Below are 25,575 nucleotides of genomic sequence, written 5' to 3' on the forward strand. Positions count from 1 at the left end.
AACCACCACCACCCACAAAATACTCTATACAAACCACCACCGATAAAATAACCTATACAAACCACCACCACCCACAAAACAGCCTATACAAACCGTCACCACCCACAGAACACCCTTTATAAACCACCACCACCTACAGAACACCCTATACATACAAACTGCCACCACCGACAGAACACCCTATACAAACCACCATCACTCACAGAACACCCTATAAAAAACACCATCACCGATAGAACACCCTATACAAACCGCTACCACCGACAGAACACCCTATACAAACTGCCACCACCGACAGAACACCCTATTCAAACCACCATCACACACAAAACACCATATACAAACCACCACCACCCACAGAACACCCTTTATAAACCACCACCACCGAAAGAACACCTTATACAAACCACCACCACTGACAGAATACCCTATACAAACCACCACTACCCATAGAACACCCTATACAAACTATCACCACCGACAGAACACCCTATACAAACCACCACCTCCACCGACAGACCACCCTATACAAATTGCCATCACTGACCGAACACCCAATACAAACCACCACCACCCACAGAACACCCTATACAAACCACCACCACCCACAGAACACCCTATATAAACCACCACCAGTGACAGAACACCCTATACCCTATGATAGATGTAACAACCATGCAATTAACATTGTCACACATATTGAAATATTCAACCTAAAATCTACTCCTTAGATTGTAGGAATGTAACATATTTTTTCCAATTTCATTCATTTATGTTTTAACCACACAGACAAAGACAATGGTAAATGCAAAATATATGACCAGTTACATGCATCACAAACAACAATGAGCTACAGTCTGATAGTTTTGCACTTCTTCAGTTTGGAGAGTGGAGCTATACAGAGACAGTGACCAGGGGGCAGGACTGAACCCTGGAAATGTGAGGCAGAGTTCTTAACCCCTGAGTGACAGTGGTGTCCATACAGTACACATGAGTGACAGTGTTGTCCATACAGCACAAGAGTGACAGTGGCGTCCATCCTGCACACATAAGTGACAGAGGTGTCCATACAGGACACATGAGTAACAGTGGTAGCCATACAGCACATGAGTGACAGAGGTGTCTGTACAGCACACATGAGTGACAACGGTATCCATACAGCACACGTGAGTGGTAGATGTGTCTGTACAGCCCACAAGAGTGGAGTGATGGCGGTGTCTCTACAGCACACATGAGTGATGGTGGTAAATGTACAGCACACATGAGTAACAGTGGTATCCCTACAGCACGCATGAAGCGCAGAAGTTTCCATACAGTGCTTATATATTCGAAGCTGAGCATTTGCTAATTATGGGAAGGCAGATTTATTTAAAAGGAAAATATAATTGCAACACATCCATGGTAGTTTACGCAGTGATATGCTCACACTGTGAAGCCTATTATATAGGCAAAACAGAACATAAGCTAAGACAACGTATATATGAGCACATTTATGAGATTAATAAACAATCACACAATAATGCACTATACAGACATCTGGCATGTAATCCCACACATAAATTCCAATTCATAATACTAGAACAAGTATTATCATCCCCAAGAAATGGTCCCTGGAAACTAATATTAGAATCTAAAGAATATTGGTGGCAAGTCTTTTTAAATGCCATGCAATTTCCAGGTCTTAATGACTCAATATCTATTACAAGCGTTTTAAAGCTTAAGGCTTATAATAGACAGGCATTTACATATCTTCATATCATATATTATCACAATTTTATTTTATTTTATTTCATGTTCATAATGGTCATGTTTTAGTATTTGCATTCATGCATTTATGTTTTATATCTTATTTGATTTTAATTGTCAAATGGTAATTTAATTGTAATTGCTTGATTTGTCAATTGTTTTATTAGAGTAATAGCACATCTATATAAAGATTTCTTGTTTTTGTACTCATTGTCTTATAGAGGCTGGTGTCGTAGCTGAAAGCTCTTTACCATTAGATTTTGGACTGCTGGTTACTACGCTGTGTACCGTTGGATTGTTATTGTGCTGCTGGTTATTTTATTTGGAAGTTTCCATACAGCACACATGAGTGATAGCGATGTCCGTACAGCACACAAGTGACAGTGATGTCCGTACAGCACACAAGTGACAGTTATGTCCATACAGCACACATGAGTGATAGCAGTGCACATACATTACACATGAGTGATAGTGGTGTCCATATGGCACCCATGAGTGAGAGCGGTGTCCGTACATTACACACGAGTGATAATAGTGTCCATACAGCACACATGACCATGGAGTCATATTTTTTGGCTGACTCAGTTGTACCATTTTTATTTCATTTTTGTTTGAAGGTATGACACAGCCTAGCCTTAAGGGGGCAAAGCGCTGCCCTTTCAAAAAAATATTTTGTACATGATAGCTTACAAAGTATTAATGTAGGTATAAACCTGGCTACACTCATGAAGTGGGGTCTTTGGATGGTCCAGCAGAGTAAGAGTGACCATGCAAAGTGTTTGTAAAAAGTCAGTGAACCTCCCTCCCCCCAAGCACTTATCTTATTTTAGTACAGTGTACAGTGTACAGGCCATCAAAAATTCCAAGGTTGGTTTAACTCTTGACAGACACAGTAGTAATAATTTAGTAAACAAATAAGTCCAAACCAGTTCAGACGTTCAAAATGTTGAAACACAGGTGCCCAGTAGGAAGGTAGCTGGAATGGTTCAGCTTTTTTATTCCAGCTACCTTCCTACTGGGCACCTGTGTTTCAACAGTAATAATTAAGTGTTTTGTCTAGATTTAATAAAACTAAATGTATATCTTGATGACTTACTGGTTTTCTGTGTACCCTGGTACACTGAAAACCAGAGGTTATTTTTTGTGTCTCTTGTAGCATATTACATCCTACTCACATGGTTGGAGTACTTTATTCCTTTAAAATACTAGAGCTGCAGTAATGACTGGCCGGTTACATGCACCACAAACAGCAGTGAGCTACAGTCTGATAGTTTTGCACTTCTTCAGTCCTTCATAGTTCAGTTATATTTCTGTTGAACACAAACTACCAATGCAAAATGGTGTGCTTGTTTGCTGCATGCATAATAAAAACTAATAAGACTTGGATTGCAAAATGCTAAGTGATGAAAACAAGATAATTCATGAAACGTATAAAATTCTGAGCAACTCCCCCTGACCAGAGTTTGTTTCCATTGTGTTTGCCTTTTAGCTACTTACCCTGGTTCGAGGTCTTCTACAAACTCCTCAACAATCTTGCAGATTTATTAGCAGCAGCACAGGTAAGTCATGGTTATCTAACCATCCTCACTACATGTTGACGTTTCTTTTCAGGTGACGCTGTTTAACTTCCAGCACCTTCCATCTTTTCTTAGATGTAACTCCAAAGCTTTCAGCAGATAGGAGGGCATATGAAAACCTGATTCCAAGATGTTTCTACAACAGGAACCAATTTCTGAATTTTATTATAACTGAAGTTAGTAAAGCCTTAACGTACATCATTTTCCATGTCTATGGCCTGAGTCCGTACATCTGCATTATGAAATCAAACACAATTCCTAAACTCACACCATCTCCTCTCCCCCACACAGCATGGCTTCAGACAACACCATAGCACAATGACCGCTCTGCTCTCTTACACCAATCTGATCAACCAACATAGAAATAATAACTTTGTATCAACAATATTTCTAGACCTCTCCAAAGCATTTGACATGGTTTCACATTCCTTACTACTAGACACCCTGATATCCCTATCCTTTGTCCCTTCTGCTACAGCCTGGTTTAAAAGCTGTCAAATAGGCAACAATCTGTCCAATGGCAAAGTGTGCTATCCCTCTTACTCCCAACTACCATAGGTGTACCACAAGGATCCATATTAGGCCCACTTTCTTTCTCCATATTTACCAATAATCTCCATACCACCACACAGCATGCTTCACTTATACGATATGCTGACAATTCAACTCTTATCTGATCAGCACCATCACTTCCCACCTTACAACTCACCCAGGAATCCTTTAGCTCTGTGGAAAGTTGGATCACTCAGATCCAACTTATCCTAAACCCAGGAATCCTTTAGCTCTGTGGAAAGTTGTATCACTCAGATCCAACTTATCCTAAACCCTAATAAAACAAAATTACTATTTTTCACCCCCAACAAAACCATTTCCACCCCTCTGTCCTTCACTATCTCCTCCAAAAATGGCACTATTATCTCTCCCTCTGACCATACCAAACTCCTAGGAGTTGAAATTGATAAAAATCTACACTTCGACGTCCACATTTCACAAACTATCAAAAAAGTCCATAAAAAAATGGGAACACTATATAGGCACAGGAAATCCCTCTCAAAACAAGCACAGATTACGGTAGCCCAAACTCACCTCTTGTCTACCCTAATGTATGCTGCTCCAATTCTTACCAAGCTTAGAAAACTTGACCTTGCCAGAGTCGAATAATGTTATAATAAAATCGCCAAGTTTGCAACTCCACCTTTAGAACCCACCATTGCCAGGCTCTAATGGAACTGCAAGGAAGCAGGACTCTTCAACCCTGGACTGTTCGCCCCTGGATGGTTCAACCCCAATGCATTTCTGTACAATTTCATGTATATATATATATATATATATATATATATATATATATATATATATATATATATATCTATATATATCTATATATATCTATATATATACATAGATATATATATATGTCTCTCTCTCTCTCTCTCTCTCTATATATATATATATATATATATATATATATTTATATATACATATATGGGATCCAGACACATGCTCGACTAGCATATGTCCGAGTCACAAAACATCGAACACACATACACGAAAGCGCTTAACATCGACAAGCGCTTCCGTGTATGTGTGCCTGTTTCGTAGATCAGACTACAGTGCAGGTAAGGGAAAATTCCCTTTTCCCCACTGTAGTGCAATCTCAGAATGAGAATAATAAAGTAGGGGGATGTGGGGGGTGCAGGGAGCCCCCCTGCAGAAATGTAGATTTTTTTTTTTGAACTACACATACACGGAAGTGCTTTTCGATGTTAAGCACTTTTGTGCATGTGTGTTCAATGCTTTGTGATTTGGACATATGCTAGTCGAGCATCTGTCCTAGACCCATATATATATATATATATATATATATATATATATATATATATATATATATATATACACACACACATATATGTGTGATTTTTTTAGTGGACAGTTCAACTCCAGAATATTTGACCCCAAATATATTCTTTTAAGTACTTTATCATTAAGTTATTCATTAATCAATTATTCAATACTAACACTGTTAATTTTTCATTGTAAATATATTTTTAAGAATATTTTTATTTTATTTAATTATGACATTGGTTAGTATAAATATAACATTGAAATCTCTAATATAAAATAACTAGTGTTATGTTTTAACATATTATGACCACTGTTACTTTATAACATACTTTATAACCTTCTGTTTGTAGGTAAACATCTTACCCTTTATGCCAACTGCTAATAGAGTACCAAAGACAAACACTAGCAAATATAAAATCTTGGAGATGTTCACTATATGGTAGCATTAGTTAAACACTGTATATCAAGCACGACACTGAACATTGAAGGAAGTGGAACCCTCCCCCAGATGTGTGGAAGTTTGCTACCACAGTCCTCAGGTTTGTAATGCTTTAAACAGTTTATACGTTCTGTAATGAAAAGTCGTCTGCAGTGACCTAAATGGAAAGGAATGCACGCACGTTAAAAGATAGTAACACGGATTGAACTCTCACAGCTTAGATTCACCATGAGAAATGCAAAGTAAAGCATTTAAGAAACAAAAATACAGGGCCAAGTTACCATTAGTAATGCAGAAATCCTCGCCACAGGAAAACTAAGAAAGACACCGAAGTTGATGACTTAAGAGAAAACTAACTGGGTGAAAATAAGGCGTGTGGAAGTGACACAAGCAGCTACATTAAAAAAGAAAAGAAATAAGAAGCTGAAGTCGGTGGTATTTCCACAATGCTGCACCTGGGAACTGCCATCTAGCAGCACAACAAACAGTCCCGCTACCATAAGCATTGGGGGCACCTCACACATTCTTCCTGTGTAGCAAAACCATCCACAGCCCCGTAATGCACTATTCTAACAGAAGATGCTACTTCTGGATAAGCAAAATGAGACACAAAAGACAGGGTAAGAAAGGTGGGAAGCTTCCTAAAATCTACTCACAGGTCCAGCAGTACTGAGCACCTATAACTTCCATCTATGATTTCAAGCAATTCCAGAAGTCATCGTTATACGGAAACTCCGGACTAGTTAATGCTGTGTTTAAAGTAAGTATAGTCGAAGCACATAAATAAAAAATAAATACTCTCTAAACCAATTATAAGAATGTTTAGATGGTCTTTCATTTCCATTTTTGCTTTCATGTGCTTCGGCTTCACTTACGTTACATTTTTTACTGGGGTCCAACCGTCTGGGGTTGAATAGGTTGGGGGCAAATCGTCCAGGGGCGAATTGGCAGGGTCAAAACGTCCTGTTCCCAACTGCAATGACTGGAACTTCCCCAGCTACTAACCTATCACCAATTAGTCATTGCCTACAATGTGGTTACACATCCAGAAAAAAACCCTGCACTAGGCCATCTTCTCACCCACTATAGTACAAATCGTCTTCTCCAATCTTCCGACAAACCCCTCCTCTGTATCTCTAGGGCTAACAATACTGCAGGAAAAGCACTGTTCTCCCACTCCATAGCTAGAACCTGGAATAATCTCCCTCCTGCTCTGATTTCTGCCCCTACCTCTTGTAATCTCCCTCCTGCCCTGATTTCTGCCCCTACCTCTTGTAATCGCCCCCCTGCTCTGATTCCTGCCTCTACCTCTTCTCACTTTAAACACTCACTTAGAACACACTTAAAGAATAAGTGGCTATGCCCATGTATTACATAAGTCCTCAAATTATTCCACTTATATACCTCACTTCCTAATATACCTACTGTAATATATATTACAGTCCAGGTCTTCTCCTAATGCTGATTGAATTTGTATACTTATTCTGTTATTAACCATGTGTAACTATTTTTTCCTGTATATATAGGTCTTCTAATGTCTTCTGCTGTATACTGTATTTTAACATATGGTTTGAAAATTCTCTGTATACTGTATTTTAACATATTGTGAAAATTTTACTTAATGTGGAGCTTTTCTCCCTGGGCCTCCACTGAAAATGGACCTGTGTCCAGTCGGACTATCTCTGTTAACAAATGTAAAATAAAATAAATAAATAAATAAAATAACTTACCAGTGCCTTGGTAGAATTACTCTCATAACTCATGCTGACTAGGGTTTGGGGGTGTTCAGAGGTCTGTGGACTACATTTAACCCTCAGTTTCACAACATTACTTAGGTTCATAGGTTCATAGTGTATACTGGGGTAATGACCACAAGGGCCTTTATAAGCCTAGCCATGCATTTCAAATGTATCCAACAAGTGCTGGTGCCCTAGAGGTTATTTTAAGGGGTATGTGTAAACTAAGTCATGGGTGATCAGGCATTTGTAGGCTGCCTCTGTCCATTAGAGGCATAGGAGACAGACCAGTGGTGAATTTCCACTTTACCGTCCAGCTTGAATAGGGTAGGGAAGAAATTCTACTTCACACGGATGGGAAGCCTCTTCTCTGAGACACACGCCTGCCCTCTATGTGTTGTTCGTTTTCTTTATTATGTTATTCTCTCATACTGTATCTATGTTTTTTGCACTGCATTTCTCTCATGATCTGACATTTGTAATTTCATTTAGGCTGCACTTGTTTGGTCCTAAATGACAATAACATTTCTTTGAATCTTTGAATAAGGATAGTGTCCCTCTGTAGTAATCCCTCCTTTCACTCCAAGATTTATGACTGAGACTAATTTCAATCGACCTATTCATTTCCCAGTATTTTCCCAGTCATTCAAACCAAGGAAAGTACATTTTTCACACTCTAGGTATTCACAGACACTTGAGGTTTTACCCTCATAGGGCAAGTCATTTAAGAAGGACAGTCACTTATTTATCTTGTTCACCCCCCCAATCATAAAACAGAGACAAAAGGTGTCCAAAGTTACTTTGTCCAGATGGGTCTTGATTGCATTTCCTTTATTTATACATCACAGAAATTATCTCTACCAGTTACGCTAAAAGGCCCTGTACTAGATTAATGGCTACTTTACTTCCTTTTCAGAAATCCCACTGTGGATTACATTTGTGCTGCAGCCACTTGGAGGACATTGCACACCATTTCCAAGCATTATAAGCTAGATATTTTATCCAGATCCAGGGCTTCGTTTGGAGCAACCATAGGATTGTCATGATGCCATTCAGGATTACAAGTAGCTTGGAATTCTGACCCAACAGTCTGCTTAGTCAGACAGGATGAAAAATATACAGAATTTATGTGCTTAGCATAATACCAGATCCGTTCATCCGAATCCATCCAGTATGACTCCCCACCCCTACCCCCCTCCAACCTGTCTTTCTCCGATGACCTGGCAGATTGTCAGAAGGTTTCCTGCCGATCTATCCTGTATTCCTTCAGACATTATGTTCTCTACTGTCTGTAATAATCTCAGTATGAAGGAACTTGATAGCGGGGGGGAGGGGGGGTGGAAAAAAAAGCACCATAGAATGAGCTTTTGGCCTGGAGCTTTAGTATAGCTGGATCAAATCTGACAAGCAGCTCATACCCATCAGTTGTGTTGGACTGACTAAGGGGAAAGGATCCAGAGGTATGGATTCTAGAGTTACTTCCATTTCTCCTTAAAGCATTGATTTTTGTCATTATCAACAATAAAGGAGAAGGTGATAGGTTACATCACAGAAATGATCGAGCTCCCCAGACGCAGTGAACAACAGAGGAGAATGTGATAGGTTACATCACAGAAATGATCGAGCTCCCCAGACGCAGTGAACAACAGAGGAGAAAGTGATAGGTTACATCACAGAAATGATCGAGTTCCCCAGACGCAGTGAACAACAGAGGAGAATGTGATAGGTTACATCACAGAAATGATCGAGCTCCCCAGACGCAGTGAACAACAGAGGAGAAAGTGATAGGTTACATCACAGAAATGATCGAGCTCCCCAGACGCAGAGAACAACAGAGGAGAAAGTGATAGGTTATATCACAGAAATGATCGAGCTCCCCAGACGCAGTGAACAACAGAGGAGAAAGTGATAGGTTACATCACAGAAATGATCGAGTTCCCCAGACGCAGTGAACAACAGAGGAGAATGTGATAGGTTACATCACAGAAATGATCGAGCTCCCCAGACGCAGTGAACAACAGAGGAGAATGTGATAGGTTACATCACAGAAATGATCGAGTTCTCCAGACGCAGTAAACAACAAAGGAGAAAGTAATAGGTTACATCACAGAAATTATCGAGTTCCCCAGACGCAGTGAACAACAGAGGAGAATGTGATAGGTTACATCACAGAAATGATCGAGTTCTCCAGACGCAGTAAACAACAAAGGAGAAAGTAATAGGTTACATCACAGAAATGATCGAGTTCCCCAGATGCAGTGAACAACAGAGGAGAAAGTGATAGGTTACATCACAGAAATGCTCAAGCTCCCCAGACGCAGTGAACAACAGAGGAGAAAGTGATAGGTTATATCACAGAAATGATCGAGCTCCCCAGACGCAGTGAACAACAAAGGAGAAAGTAATAGGTTATATCACAGAAATGATTGAGTTCCCCAGACGCAGTGAACAACAGAGGAGAATGTGATAGGTTACATCACAGAAATGATCGAGTTCTCCAGACGCAGTGAACAACAGAGGAGAAAGTGATAGGTTACATCACAGAAATGATCGAGTTCCCTAGACGCAGTAAACAACAAAGGAGAAAGTAATAGGTTATATCACAGAAATGATCGAGTTCCCCAGATGCAGTGAACAACAGAGGAGAAAGTGATAGGTTACATCACAGAAATGCTCGAGCTCCCCAGACGCAGTGAACAACAGAGGAGAAAGTGATAGGTTACATCACAGAAATGATCGAGCTCCCCAGACGCAGTGAACAACAGAGGAGAAAGTGATAGGTTACATCACAGAAATGATCAAGTTCCCTAGACACAGTGAACAACAGAGGAGAAAGTAATAGGTTACATCACAGAAATGATCGAGCTCCCCAGACGCAGTGAACAACAGAGGAGAATGTGATAGGTTATATCACAGAAATGATCGAGTTCCCTAGACGCAGTGAACAACAGAGGATAATGTGATAGGTTATATCACAGAAATTATCGAGCTCCCCAGACGCAGAGAACAACAGAGGAGAAAGTGATAGGTTACATCACAGAAATGATCAAGTTCCCTAGACACAGTGAACAACAGAGGAGAATGTGATAGGTTATATCACAGAAATGATCGAGTTCCCTAGACGCAGTGAACAACAAAGGAGAAAGTGATAGGTTATATCACAGAAATTATCGAGCTCCCCAGACGCAGAGAACAACAGAGGAGAAAGTGATAGGTTATATCACAGAAATGATCGAGTTCCCTAGACGCAATGAACAACAGAGGAGAAAGTGATAGGTTATATCACAGAAATGATCGAGTTCCCTAGACGCAGTGAACAACAGAGGAGAAAGTGATAGGTTACATCACAGAAATTATCGTGTTCCCCAGAGGCAGTGCGAAGGTGAAAGCGGGCATTATAAGGAGAGTGTATCTAGCAAGGAAGAGGGTCAAAAAGTCCTCCGTTCTTGAGTGTCTGATGGCCCCATGGAATATTTACAGAGTGTAACCCAACATGATGCTATGCAGGTAGGTTGATGCACGGCCAAAACCATTCAAATGTACAACACAAGGCCAGCAGTATATGATCCAGAAGTCACAAAATAAAAATAAAAATACTAGATCTATTGCATATAACTGGCTGAAAACAGCCCTTTATTAGTAAGACAGACCGGTTTTGGCAACCAATGCCTTCTTCAGTGTAAGAACATTTCACACAAAATACAATCCATTTATAGACACACCCCACCTGGGAGACAAGTGGAAAATGCAACCAATGTGTGGTTAAAGAGAAAGAACACAAAAAATATATATACACTGCTGTAATGCCCAATAGTAAATGCAATCATGGCTTAATACTAAAAATATACATAGCTATACTGCATAATTATGCATGTGAACATGGCTTAACATTAGATAACAAATATAACATTTATATAAATATCATGTAATAATGAGAAAAATATTATGAAATGCCCCCAACATATTATATTAAGTATCATGAATGTAACTGGTATCAGAAAACACATAATATGGTTAATGATAATCATAACCATGGGGTCACATCAAGAACATGAACAAAGTGCACTAGGTGTTCCAACCAAAAAATATGTGGTTAATAAATGATGACGTAGCCGGATTGGGGAATCCATGCTTGGTCCAAGGTTCCATAATGCTTGGTTCAGCTATAATCGAAGCAGGTATATTGATATACCTGTAACTGCCCTTCATCGGATTCTATATGAAACATATGAAAAACTGTAGAAAAATATAAGAGATAGAGGCATATAGATTACTATAAACCAATAATCATAATAATTCATGATGAAAATATGTTATATAGATCATTTAACATAAACCTGAAATATGAACTATACCCACCTCTATCCCTATGGTTACAAGTGGTCATTGAGTCCAGGGGGAAATAGAGCCCCCAATGTAATGATCCAATGTTGTTCCTTAAGAGTAAGTATTTTATGCCATCCCTGGGGATTGCTGCGGTCACCCAGAATTCTAGTATTTTTATTTTTATTTTGTGACTTCTGGATCATATACTGCTGGCCTTGTGTTGTATATTTACAGAGTGTCTCATGGTCCCATGGGATTGAGGAGGTGGAGGCAGATGGAGCAGTGAAGAGATTCAAGCATGTATAGGATAGATGCAATTGATTAATAGCGAGAGTAAGACGACTATAAACAAACTGGAGCAGATCTGGCTACCTTGTTAGGCAGCTTGGCTGTGGAGGCTACATAATCAATAGAAGTATCATTCCTTAACCACTAACAATGTTAGAGTATCCATGTAACAGGAACCATGATAGCTGTGAGTTTTCCCTTTGACTCAACAACAGAAATGAAGTAGCTGTAATCCTAACTGCCACATTTGTTGCCACGAATGTGTCTTAAGTTTTAGAAGCTTTGAACTCACAATAGTTAGCAAGGGTATACACTGTGACCTACGGGGTGTCCACTGGGGTAGAATGGGATTAGCTATTGTATCTTCTTTAGCCCCAGTACACACACACACACACACACACACACACACACACACACACACACACTGTCCCATAGAATACGTACATGATAGGACTGCACCAGCAGTGCGTTTTTCCACAGATAGCTCTTATACATAGGTTCATAGGTGTGTACTAGGCTAATGGCCCTGGGGCCTTTAAAATGCCTAGCCCATAAAAGTGCCCTGGCATTGTGCTGCCCGTTGTTAGTGCCAAGTGCACGCACTGATCCTTTTTGAGATGCTCGAACCCCCAGTTAGTGCTGCTCTGCATTTGCGTACAGTGACTTCTGCTGGGGGACACTGGAACTGCAGTAGCCATGAGGTCCCCACACTCAGTGCTCACACACCATTGCCCCCTGTTGGAACTGGCTAAAAATGCAGCAGCTGTAAGCTTCCAACAGTCAGTGTTCCTGCACCAATATCGACACTGACCCCTGCTGGGACGGAAATGAACTGGAGCAGCTGTGAGCTTGTCCACAGTCACTGCTGCTGCACAGTGACTCCTGCTGACAGAAGAATGAACCTCAGAGACAGTGAGAAGCCCAGTCTGAGGTCTTGCACCATCATCTACAATAACAACTGCTGGGCTAGTCTGTAGCAGATGTGAGCTCCCCAAGTCCATTGTCTTACACCATTGCCTACAGTGATCCCTGTTGGAAGACCCTGGTATTGTAGTAACTGTCAGCTCACCACAGTCAGTATTCTCACACAATTATATACCGTGACATCTACTGGGAGATAGTGAGACTGCAGTAACTTTGTGTTGTCCACTATCAGTCACTCCTCTTACACTAATGTGTATAAAATATATTTAGGGCAATGGCTGGAATACCTGCATGGTTCCATATTGTCCTCATTCTTGGAGTAAAGTTCATGACATGCTAATATGTCCTATAAACCAGATTCATTGACTCTGAACCTATATTAACAAAATAATCAGCGTGGACATACAGGACTGCTCCTCATATGTCTTCATGGGCAGTGTAACTGTAAAATGCAAATCTTAATTCAGACTAGCACAGTATACTTTACAGTAATGTGCATACATCATTTTATTACCCAAAACTGGGCAGTTATGTAATTCTGATTTAGTCCCACTGGTTATTATTATATATCTGATACCGTTAGTTTCAGGCTATCAACTATTGCTAACAGAAGTGGCAAACCATCAGTCAGTTCCCTTATTTTTATCTAAGGCATTTATTGTTTTATGTCTGTAGTGCCTGCTCTTATTGTCTTGTTGAATGAAGTATTGCCTGTTAAAATGTCTTCATATAAAATCACTCGGGTGGAATACTTGAATACAGTCAATTACATTTTGATTCTTAGTGTCAGATAAAAGCCATTATTCAGCTGATACAAAAAGCAGTGACATAACTAATGTTAGAAATGTCTAGTGGTATTGAATTGGTCAGAATTAAAGGATATATATATTCGAGGGTGGCCTTTTTGGCCTTTGTAGTAGTTCTTCCAGAGTGTCTGGCATAGCATAACCATTCCTCTGACCACATGTAACACTACAGAAGGAGTAATTTTAACTCTGCTACCCTCAGGGTTAGAAATCAGCCAGTCTTCCAAAGCTGGGGGTGTTTCGTGGCACTAGATCTTACTGACAGGAGTAGGGGCAGCCAGTACAGCTTTTTATTTTTATCCTGTATATTGAAGTAGTGTTAATAAGAACATGCAGTTACTTATGTGTGTGTATATACATTTTATTTTAGAAAAAAGAAATGGAAGAGTTACTGATATCTCTTTATAACCACCCAGTACCAAAGGCAGATTGTCCAATAAGTCTGGAATTTGTAAGTATTTCCATATTTTGATTATTATGTGAGTTTAACTGAACTGTGAGAGACATGTCGATATACACATAACAGTTAACTAGAGCTAGTCTGAGACAAAAGAAAACTAAGTTTATTTTAGGATTATGTAATGCTGAAGCATTTCATTCTTCAGATGTAAGACTTGGGTTTTCTGTTTATCCTGTTGTAGTCAGTCAGTTTAATTTTAGGTTATGAATCTCCTTGTTTATTTCTGTAGCTGGGTAAGTGTATTCAGACATTGCAGTATGTTATAATGTTAATGAGCATGATGTCATAAAAAAGAGACGTGGATGTCATTGCGAGACACCCTGGAGGGTGACAGCAAATATATGTCAATGTGCAGCATTCATTCCCCAAACAGGCCATAATTTCTACACAATTGTATACAGTGACACCTACTGGGAGATACTGGGACTGCAGTAACTTTGTGTTGCCTGCTCCCAATCACTCCTTTATACAGTACCAGACAGGCCCCACCAGAACAAAACTCACTAAGTCTGACCTTTTTTATTTTTTTTTGACAGTAAGATATGCAAACAATTGCTTTTTCTGCCTTATATTTTTTAATCATTTTCAGGGTAAATGTCAGCAACATAGTTGATTTCTGATAAGGCATCAGACTTGCCTGCATTCTGCTTAGGATACCTTGTCAGGTATGAATATATAACTTGACAGAAAGTCTAGAGTTTACCATGTTCCACTAAATATTTCAGCTACCTCCTCCCACATTTTGGTGGGCATCTTAAAGGCCTCCTCCTCTTCCTCCTACCGCTGGATCACCTTTAAATTCTTTGATGCATGATTCATGATTCTTGAATCCTCCTTCTATCTGATGGCTAACAACACCTTCTCACCCAAACCATCCTTTCCTGAGTACCCAATACGTGTGTTACTGTACACTTCCAGGCACTGAATCTCTCTTTGTGTACCACTGAACAGTCCATGTATTTTCACTGGACTCTTTTTCATTCTTCCCAACTCCCATCCTGAGTCTCAACCTTATTGTATATGTTTGTCACCTACTAAGTGTTGCATGTCTCTTTCCACACCCACAGCAGCAGCAGCAGCATTATTTATGATTACATTAAAAATGGCTGACCACTGAAGCCATCTCTTATGGTCCTACATCATTGTCCTAGTAGCATTATATGACGACATGAAGTTAGTATGTGGTCTTTTACTATAGTGTCACATGGATGAGCATTGTGGGGGGGTTCGTTGAGCAACCCATGGCACCACTAGTAGATATACTTGTGTTTGCATCATGTTAGCATGCATAGTATGGGGTCACTGATTATCCCATGACACTGCTAATAAGTGTTCCTGTGTTACCATCATACATGTTACAGGGTTACTTCAGCATTCCATGCCACTGGCATAACACTGCGCAGTGACGTCGTGACGATGTCTAACTCCAAAATACAGCAGCTTAAACCTTGTCTTGTAACTGCCAGCAGAAACACAGTTGATACTGTAAGTTTATTCAGTAGAATTTCAGATAAGTGTCAAAGCGTTAAAATGTGACATTTTAACACTGTATTTTTACAAAAGGGACATCGAATGAAAATAACAACGAGGAAACTATTGAAAGGGCAGCGCAGAGCGATTGTTAAGGACCATGGTAGTGGTATGCAGTCGGTGAGTCGGGCCTGTACCCGATAACCAGTGTGTTTTTGCTGTGATGTGTGCACTGTTAACCCCTAAATGCGTACATTGCAGTCTTTTACTTGCTTACACATTAACCCCTGTGGCAACAGCAGGACAGCTTGTTAACCATGAAATTATCTTTCTCTAACTCAGTCTCAAAGGAACAAAATCACACATATAATGTTTAACATTTCAGGTGTTTTCCACATTAACCCTTTTGATAGTAAGCTTTAAGCTGCACTGGGGCCCCAGTCTCCATTTACTAACTCTAACTTGTAATACAAAGCCAATAGGCCTTGCAGTATAAATTTCTAACCTGTAATTTGTATTTTTCTTCTATATCCAATCAGACAACATCTGTGTTCTGTGATAACCACTGCTGATTTGTTTCTAATAACTAACTTCTGCACCTATATAGAGCTTAATCAGAGACAGCCAGCCAAGCTTAGTGAAAAATATGTTTCAGCCAAGTCAGCATTTATGCACTAAATGACCTGCACGTATGAAATACTCAAAGCTCCTTTCAAGTGTTTTTATAGTGCTTGTAGCATAATAGGTGGGCATGTTCTATATATTGACTTCTGCATTGTTACATAACTCTGTAATCAAGCTATTCTAGTTTCATGTTCTGAGCTCTTTAATTTGTATTCAGAATTTATCTGCTGATATTACTTATCAGTTTACTTGTAATAACACAATGCGTTCCTGCTTTAAAGGTCAGTAGAGGTATATCTGCATTAAATGTGAACATAGGGTTGTACCTGCAATATAGGCAAGTGAAAGTGTACCTGCATTAAATGTGAATACAGGGGTGTTCCTGCAATAAAGGTGAATGGAGGTGTACCTGCATTCAGTGGTACTAGTAGCAAAACTGTCTTCAATTATTGTGACAGGCGAAATGAGCTTTTCCCTGTGTATTCTTTCCTTTCTAAAGCAGATATATTTTATAAATGTTTCTGGATGTAATACTGCATATAAAGTAGGCCCAGTCAATGAAGGTAGAATTTCTGTGTTAGTTATTGATTAACTGATGGGCAAGGGCAGATGGCTTATCATGTGATAACCAGTAGTTCTTCCAGATGTGCAGGGTTTATATACTGTGTGTGACAGTTTTGGTGAGAACCATTAAATCTTATCATCTGTGGTCACAGTGAAATATCTAGGGATTGCAGAGAAGTTACTGTTGCAACCCTTTTCATGCAACTTCAAAGGTGATTGTTGAAAACTGACTCCACCTATAAATCCTTCCATCATGTTGTTGTAGCAGGGAAAAGGATTGTACCAGAGAACAATGGGTTGGGGGGATTGGGGGGGGGGGCTTGTATGAAAGTGGGAAGCAGGAGACTACATTTGTGCCACAGAAAATACATTTTATCTGGGATTCCAATTTCACTTAATGTGTGATTCAGGTCTAACTTGTAAAAGTGTGAATGTTACTCTAATTATTTGATGACATTCCAATAGTACCTTTTATATATGTAAAAAACTATATTTTTTATACTTTGTTTATAACATAGCATAACTTTCCCGGGTGCTATTGCATGTTACGTTTCCTATCGGAAGCAAGCATTCAGAACTGCGTAATATGTGACACTGGTGTAGAATGCAATTCACTGTCTTTTGATTATTATCTAAGTCGTATCCTTTGACATCCTAGCTTATCGGTTCATAGGAGGATACTAGGCTATTGGCCTGGAGACCCTTAAAAGCCTAGCCAAGAATTTCATCCATGTTCCCACAAAGTCAGCACCTGTTTTCCCTGTCCAGCAAGGACACAGGTGGGATCACAGGGGTATGTTTCCTATCCAGTCATCCAGGTTCCTCTTAAAGATGTTTAGTGAGGTACTCTGCTTGACATGGAGACAAAGTCTATTCCACAGATGGGGGAGTCATTCAAACACAAATCTGTCCTGCCAACAAGTTCTATTAATGTCACAGACCAGGTTGAGACCTTGCATGTGGGTTGTGCAAGTGGAGTTTAACTTACAGAAATGCAGCAACTCCATCAAGGCTGAGACTGAGACAGCCTTGTATGCCAGACACAGGTCACCTCTGAGCAGTCTGTACGAGACTGAGTAGAGGGACAGGGCTTTTAGCCTATCTGTATACGACAGGCGTTTGAGACCCTGGATTTTCCTGGTCAGGAACCACTGTGGTCTCTCCAACTGCTGCATGTGCTTGGAAAGGTACATGCTGAAGGGAGCATTGTACTCGATAATGGGTCTGATAAGGGAGGAGCACACGGATGTTATGACCTCCTTGTTCCTGGATGAAGTACCCTTATTTATGAGGTGGGCCATGTAGAAAGCCTTCTGTACAACGGAGGCAACATGGTGGTCAAACATCAGGTTGCTATCAACCTGGGTGCCCAAAGGCCCTCACAACTGATTGTGTGCTTAGTACGTTGTTATTAATGTGATAGTTAGTGAGGACATCATTTTCCCCAAAGGGGATAATGATGCATTTCTTGGCATTCAGTTTGAGGCCATGCTTCTGGCACCAGTCATTAGTTTGGTTAAGGCCCTCTTGGAGAATGTTCACATCACTAGGGGAATTTATGACAGTGCCCAGCTTGCAGTCATTTATTTATTATTTATTTGCAGTTGGTTTGCCAGGATAGTCCATTGGGCCAAATGAACCTGTTTTCAATGGAGTCCTGGGAGAAAAGCTCCAAAACTAAGTAGGTTACAGTAGGTTATTCATTATAGATGTACAAATTATACCATTATACAGAAGTTAAACATACAAGAAAAAACAATTTGCAAATAATACAAAAACTAGAATGAATACAGTCTAGTGATGAAATTAATAGGTAATACAGACTAAAGGGAAATTTAGCACAAAAGTACTGAGAAATAATAACATACTTGGAAGCATTTCACGACAATACTGAGAAATAATAACATATTAGGAAGCAATGCACAAAAATACTGAGAAGTAATAATGTATTAGGAAGCAATACTTAGGAAGTCTGGCCTAGTGTATTCTTTCCAATTATTGTAGGAATAATAATATGTATGAGTTAGGGTGAATAATAAGGAAAGTTGCAGGAGGAAACAGTGGAAGAAGGAAGATGGAGTTTGCAAGTGTTAGTTATATGGGGTGGGAGCAAGAGCATTCCCACTGGGATACTAGATGTGAGTGAAGATATCTTTTAAATATAAAATGGTTGGGGGTGGTGCGAATGGAAGGTGGTAGGGAGTTCCAAAGGCGTGCAAGGCCATAAGACAGAAGATTTTTGCCTGGGGGACGAGTTGGTTTATATACTTCTAATAGAGTTTGATTGTTGGACCTTAATACTCTAGCAGGAAGGTGCATTTTAAAGGCTGATGAAAGGGAGGGACAGAGGGAGGGGTTGAAAATGAGCTTATGTGCAAGATTTAGTTGAGTATATGCGAGATAACTGGGTAGCTCTAGCCATTTTAGTTTTTGGAGAGAGGAACAGTGGTGGGTGGAGGACTTGTGGTTGGTAGTGAACTTGGCAATTTTGTTGTAGCAAGAGGAAAGTTGTGTTTTTAGAGAGGTCTGTAGATTAGTTAGGAGTGGAGCTCCATAGAGAAGGGAGGGGATAAGAAATGAGGTAGAGAGGGTGATTTTGGTAGCAGGTGTAAGGTAATGATTTTGTCAGTAAAGCATACCTAGTTTTTGATGGTTTTTTTTTGATATTTAGCTGTAGGTGGGAGTTGAATTTGAGCTGGCTATCAATTTGGACCCCAAGTAACTTGGTCTCATACACCAGTTCCAGAGGTACATTATTTTGACTAGAGATGTAGAATGTGTTTATATTGAAAGAAGTTGCCTTAGAGGGGGTGAATAACATTAATTTGGTTTTAGAGGCATTGAGTGCTAGGTGATTCCTTTTCATCCATTGCTCAGTGGTTGTCATCTGCAAACTTGGTCAGCCACAGCCACTGATTTTGGCTTGCACCTCAGAAAAGTATATCTCAAGCAGTAGATGCTCCAAGACCAATCCTTGGGGTACACTGCTTGTTACAGATCTACTACTAGAGGTGGCTTCCCCTATTTTGACTGAGTGGGTTCTATCAGTGAGCCAGTTAGCTACCCATCTGGTAACATATGGGTTGATGCCTAGCTGGAAGAGTTTATCTATTATGCCTGAGTGGGGAATATTGTCAAAGGCTTTGGCTAGGTCAAGGTAGGTGGTATGCACCATCTTCCCCTCATCCATAGCTTTGGTGACTGTTTCGAAGAAGTCGACAAAGTTTAAGAGGCACAATCTCCCTTTGACAAAATCAAACTGTATGGGATAAGGTGTCTGGAGGTTGCCAGTATCCTTGTTTATAAGGTTTATGATACCACATTCCATTGCTTGCAGATCAGACTAGTTAGGCTGATGGGCCTATAATTGCCTGGGTTGGTGAGTGATCCACCTTTGTATAGAGGGATGACAGTGGCTGGCCTCTATTTTGCTGGGATGAAGCCTGTGCACAGGTTTTGGTTGAATAGGGTGCCTAGTGGTGCTGAGACCTCTTGCCTGAGTTCATGTAGGACACAGCCAGGGATGTTGTCGGGTCCCATGGAGGCTGTATTTTTTGCCTTGGGGATATCCTGGTTTACTGATCAGGTGACAGGGGGGTGAAGTTTTCACTGAGCTTGTCTTCCAGCCAGCAGGTTGGCTATAACTATGGTGTTTGTGTATGTGGTATTTTTGACCACCAAGGTTTGGGAGTTACATTTGAGATTTCAGAAGTATGCAAAGAAGGCCTTGTGATGGTCCTTAGTGGATGTGGCCAATTTGGACTCAAAGTTAGCTTTATGGAATTTCACCAGTGACCTTATTTGCTTGTTCAGACAAAGGAGAAATTGCTTCCAACTTGGCACCTGCTCCTTCTTGGTCCTAGACAGCAATGTTTTTCTTTTATTATAGACTCTGTTTATTGCTGATGTCCACCAGACAGGTGTAGTTTTCCTTCAGGAAGATGATTTGGTCCTGTCAGATATTGCTGAGTCCATGCAGCTATATAGGTGCGCATATAGTTTTTTTGGTGTAAGCTTGGACATTAGTGCTTGATTCAACTGAAGGGATGGTGGCTGTGAAGCTGCTTATACCTGCTCTCAGGAAGTTGTAGTCAGCTTTGGAAAAGTTTTTTGTTCAGCCCTGGCAAGGGGGGGGGGTAGGGAGGATGACGACTTTGAAAGTGATTGCTTTATGGTCAGATCTTACTAGGAGGAAGCTACTGTAGGGGTGGTACAGTGGCTACTCATGTTGGTTAGTACCAGGTCCAGGATATTTTCACCTCTTGTGGGGGTGTTGACCAGCTGATCCAATGCACTGGCAATGACAAAGTCAAAGAATCTCTGGGCATTCGTGTTTGAGCTAGAATAGGTCTTCCACTCTAGTCTGAATCTTTATGGATTCAAGTCAGTCCAGATAGGTGGAGTGGGCCTCTTGAGTCATGGTTGGGGATCTGTATGTATGATCTGTATAGGTGTTTTGTCAATAGTCATACTGTTTGACCATCCTGGATGTGTGTGACTGCACAAATGTCAGCATCTTCCAGGGCGAGGAATGCTTGCAATGAGTGCAGTTTCATGTTAAGATGCCTGCGTTTAGCAGCATGCACTTCAAATTTCATTTAGAAGAATTTTTCACATTGGTAATTTTGTCCTCATGACTTTGCCTAAAAGGAGGCAGGCAAGCAAGAGCCCAAGCCTTTGCCAGAGAGAAGGGAAGGCCATCTCTGACAAAGCATCATAATCTGTCAATCATGTCCTCATAGTCTGTCCCAGGCTGGGGACACATACTCAGTTGCCTGGGACACATACTCAGTGAGCTCTATATCATTCTGGGTGTGGGGTGCTGCTCTGCTCAAGGCTAGGAACATACCTGTGGGACACATACTCAGTGAGATATCATTCTGCTGCCTGGGACACATACTCAGTGAGCTCTGTGTGATGGTAGGATGCTGCTTAAGGCTAGGGACATACCTGTATATCATTCTGTGTGATGGTAGGATGCTGCTTAAGGCTGGACACATACTTCTGTGTGATGGTAGGATGCTGCTTAAGGCTAGGGACATACCTGCCTGGGACACACATCACCAGTGTCCTATATGGTATCTGAATGGGGGGATGCTGCCAGGGACATACCTGCCTGGGACACATACTCAGTGAGCTCTATATCATTCTGTGTGATGGTAGGATGCTGCCTGGGACACATACTCAGTGAGGATGCTGCTTAAGGCTAGGGATCATACCTGCCTGGGACAAAAGATGCCCATATCAACAAGACTAGCAGGAGAAACCACAGGAAGTTGTCCGTCCATGGTAGCCAGAATCTGTGGAAGAGAGGTAAAGGATGGTAGAGTGGGTACTATCAGAATGGAGTACCTATAGGTGTGAGTAGGGCTGGATAAAATCACAGTAGTTGCAAGGGAGGGCATCAGTTTCACAGGAGTGCTAGTAAGGGGAAAAATGCAACTGAGATACCTGGCAATGGGTTAAAACAGTGCAGCGGCAGTGCACAATGAACAAACAAGTGCAACACCTGGCAAACACAGGGTATAAATACCAGAAAAGATGGAAGAATCTAGAAGCTTGAATTACTACCCAGTCCTGCTTGCCCCTGCTCTTTCAACCAATCACTCATGCTAAAGAAGGTCAGACAACCCTGCTACTCTCACTAACAGCAAAGACAAGACACTACCAGCAGAAGATGGCTGCCAGAAACACAGGTCTCTGCCAGAAACACAGGAAACTCAACAAGCAAAACAACCAGGCCTGGTTACAGCAGGCCTCTACCCAGACTATGCAACCTGACTAGAACACAGAAACCTCACAAGACACTACCAACAGAAGATCTCTGCCAGAAACACAGGAAACTCACCAAGCAAAACAACCAGGCCTGGATAACAGCAGGCCTCTACCCAGACTATGCAACCTGACTAGAACACAGAAACCTCACAAGACACTACCAACAGAAGATCTCTGCCAGAAACACAGGAAACTCAACAAGCAAAACAACCAGGCCTGGATAACAGCAGGCCTCTACCCAGACTATGCAACCTGACTAGAACACAGAAACCTCACAAGACACTACCAACAGAAGATCTCTGCCAGAAACACAGGAAACTCAACAAGCAAAACAACCAGGCCTGGATAACAGCAGGCCTCTACCCAGACTATGCAACCTGACTAGAACACAGAAACCTCACAAGACACTACCAACAGAAGATCTCTGCCAGAAACACAGGAAACTCACCAAGCAAAACAACCAGCCCTGGATAACAGCAGGCCTCTACCCAGACTATGCAACCTGACTAGAACACAGAAACCTCACAAGACACTACCAACAGAAGATCTCTGCCAGAAACACAGGAAACTCACCAAGCAAAACAACCAGGCCTGGATAACAGCAGGCCTCTACCCAGACTATGCAACCTGACTAGAACACAGACACCTCACAAAAATGCACAGAAAAGCACAGATAGAGCATTCAGAAACAGAAAATACAACTCTCAGTAAAAAAAGCAGTTTACAGTTAAGTAATTCAATAAAAATGCAATTACAGTAATGAAACTATCTAGCGATGAAAATACAGTTAAACCAGTATAAAACAGTGCAGAAATGCGGTGAAACAGTAAAAAAGCTTTATAGCAGTGCAAAATGTAGTAGATTAGGTGTATAGCACAACTGTAAGTGTTAAGAAGTGCAATTCAGTGAAATAAATGTAAGAAAAAATGTATTCTGCTCTTGCAGCCTCAGGGAATTTCTGCTTTGTCACATTGATGAATCAGCACTCCTCAGCCTGGTAAACAATATAATATGATTCAGAATATTATGATTACTTACTTTTAGACAGAAGATGTAACCTGGACAGTTCTTAGAAGTTTCAGAACTCCAGCAGCATCAGAAAAGTGCTCATGACTCTAAATTGTTTCAAACTGTTTTTCATGATAAAGGCTTGAAAATGAACAGTCCCACAATTACAATTCACACAAAAACACTCTCAAGTGAATCCAAGCCACCTCGACACCACACATCAATCCCTCAAACCCTTCCAAACCACCAAACAAAAAACATCTCAAAGTATCTCAACCACTAAAAAGCCATTGCACTCAAAGAAGTAACATTTAACGATTCAGCAAGCACTATTTGTATGAGATGTTTAATATAAAGCAGACTGTTGTTTTTTTAAAGGATACATACCATATAAACTTGCATTAAAAGAATGACAGTTATGTGTGATGCAGGTTTAACTTGTAAAAGTGTGAATGTTACTCTAATTATTTGATAACATTCCAATAATACATTTTGTATATGTAAAAAGCTATATTTTTTATACTTTGTTTATAACATAGCATGTCTTTATGGGTGCTAGTGCATGTCAAGTATACTGTCAGTAGCACACTACTGGACCATTTTATGAACACAGAATGTAATTAACATGCCTCTTTGGTGTCATTCGTTGCATCTTTTATTATATTTAATACTGCATTACTCAACTATGCCAAGATATCAGAAGGTGTGCCACCTACATTTCATCATAACAATCATTCACTTTTAAAATGTAGTTTAACCTTTTAAACTGTAAATGAAAATAAGTGGCTTTAATTATATATATATAAATTTATATATATTTATAATAATTTTCTTGGGTGGCGAAAGCCAGGGTACATTTTTTTGGCTAGGCTTGTATGGGCCATAGGGCCGATAGCCTAGCACCTACCTATGAACCTATATATATAGCTAAAAGGATCAAACTCTAACATTTTACAAAGGAACTAGTAACCATTTGAAATAGGGAAAGAAAGAAATAATTTACCTTGTAAAAAGTAATATTCAGCACCTGCTCATAAGTATTCAAACACTTCTTTAAATTACTAAGAATTCACAAGCATGAATACATTGATTTCATTTGTCCTTCAGGTTTTTACTGTTTTTGCCTTTTATTAACCAACTATCTCTTGTTGCATTTCTCTTCAAAGATGTTGATAGATTACAGTCCATTTCTTCTGTTTTTTTTCTTGGGTTTAATTTTTCTTTATGTAAGCCACAGTGGTGCAGCGGTAGCATTGTTGCCTCACAGCAAGAGGTTCTCCCATTCGATTCTCGGCTGGAGCACCTTCTGTGTGGAGTTAACATGTTCCCCCCGTGGTCAAGTGGCATTAGAAAGACATGCATAGAATGGATGTGCCTTCGTTGAAGGTTGGGAGTCGAGCTGGCACCTCAGCACCCATAAAAAATCTACTGCCAATCATTAGCACTGTGGTGACCCCTAACTGGGAAAAGCCGAAAGAAGAACATTTAATTTTTCTATATAAAGCCCGTTACATCTTCCAAGGAATTAAAAATCTTCTCTCCTTCTGGAAAGTGAATCCTTATTTTTGCTGGAAACAAGATTTGTGCTTTAATATTGTTTTTCTTTAAGGTTTTAACAAGTGGCACACTTGCTTTTCTCTTTGACATCCCTAATGTTGAATAGTCATGGTCAGATTTTATAGTATTTTCTTTAATTTTAACTGGATAATTAGTTTATGCAGCTTTTAAAACTAAATCCATATCTCGACTTTAGAAAAATCTTACAATCACTGATGTTGGTGAAGGTATTTTTTTTTTTTAAGGATGAGTTGGAAAATGATCTTTGTGCCCTTTTGATGTCAAAGGAAAAAGATTCAGGCAGGTTCAAAGTTTTAGGCATGAGAAGGAAGCTTTGAATAGACTGGAAGAAAATAGAGATATTATAAAACAGGCGGACAAGGGGGGGCAGTAGTCATTTTGGATAAGGCGCAATATGATGCATGTATGCTTG

General features: G+C 40.2%; 1 protein-coding gene across 4 annotated transcripts in view; it reads left to right on the forward strand.

Annotated features, from left to right (window-relative positions):
• Positions 1-25,575, forward strand: part of LOC122790092 (DENN domain-containing protein 1B-like) — a 1,285,568-nt gene that overhangs the window by 763,621 nt on the left and 496,372 nt on the right. For 2 of the 4 annotated variants that reach the window (XM_044057656.1, XM_044057657.1), the window contains exons 6-8: positions 3,236-3,305; positions 14,055-14,135; positions 15,708-15,794. In XM_044057656.1, the coding sequence (XP_043913591.1) occupies positions 3,236-3,305; positions 14,055-14,135; positions 15,708-15,794 (238 nt within the window). Of the gene's footprint in view, positions 1-3,235; positions 3,306-14,054; positions 14,136-15,505; positions 15,630-15,707; positions 15,795-25,575 lie in introns of those variants that run through there. The other 2 variants (XM_044057659.1, XM_044057658.1) reach the window with 2 other exon arrangements.

Source organism: Protopterus annectens, chromosome 15.part0 (assembly GCF_019279795.1).
Source record: "Protopterus annectens isolate FY-2018-M chromosome 15.part0, PAN1.0, whole genome shotgun sequence".
Classification (NCBI taxonomy): Eukaryota; Metazoa; Chordata; order Ceratodontiformes; family Protopteridae; genus Protopterus; species Protopterus annectens.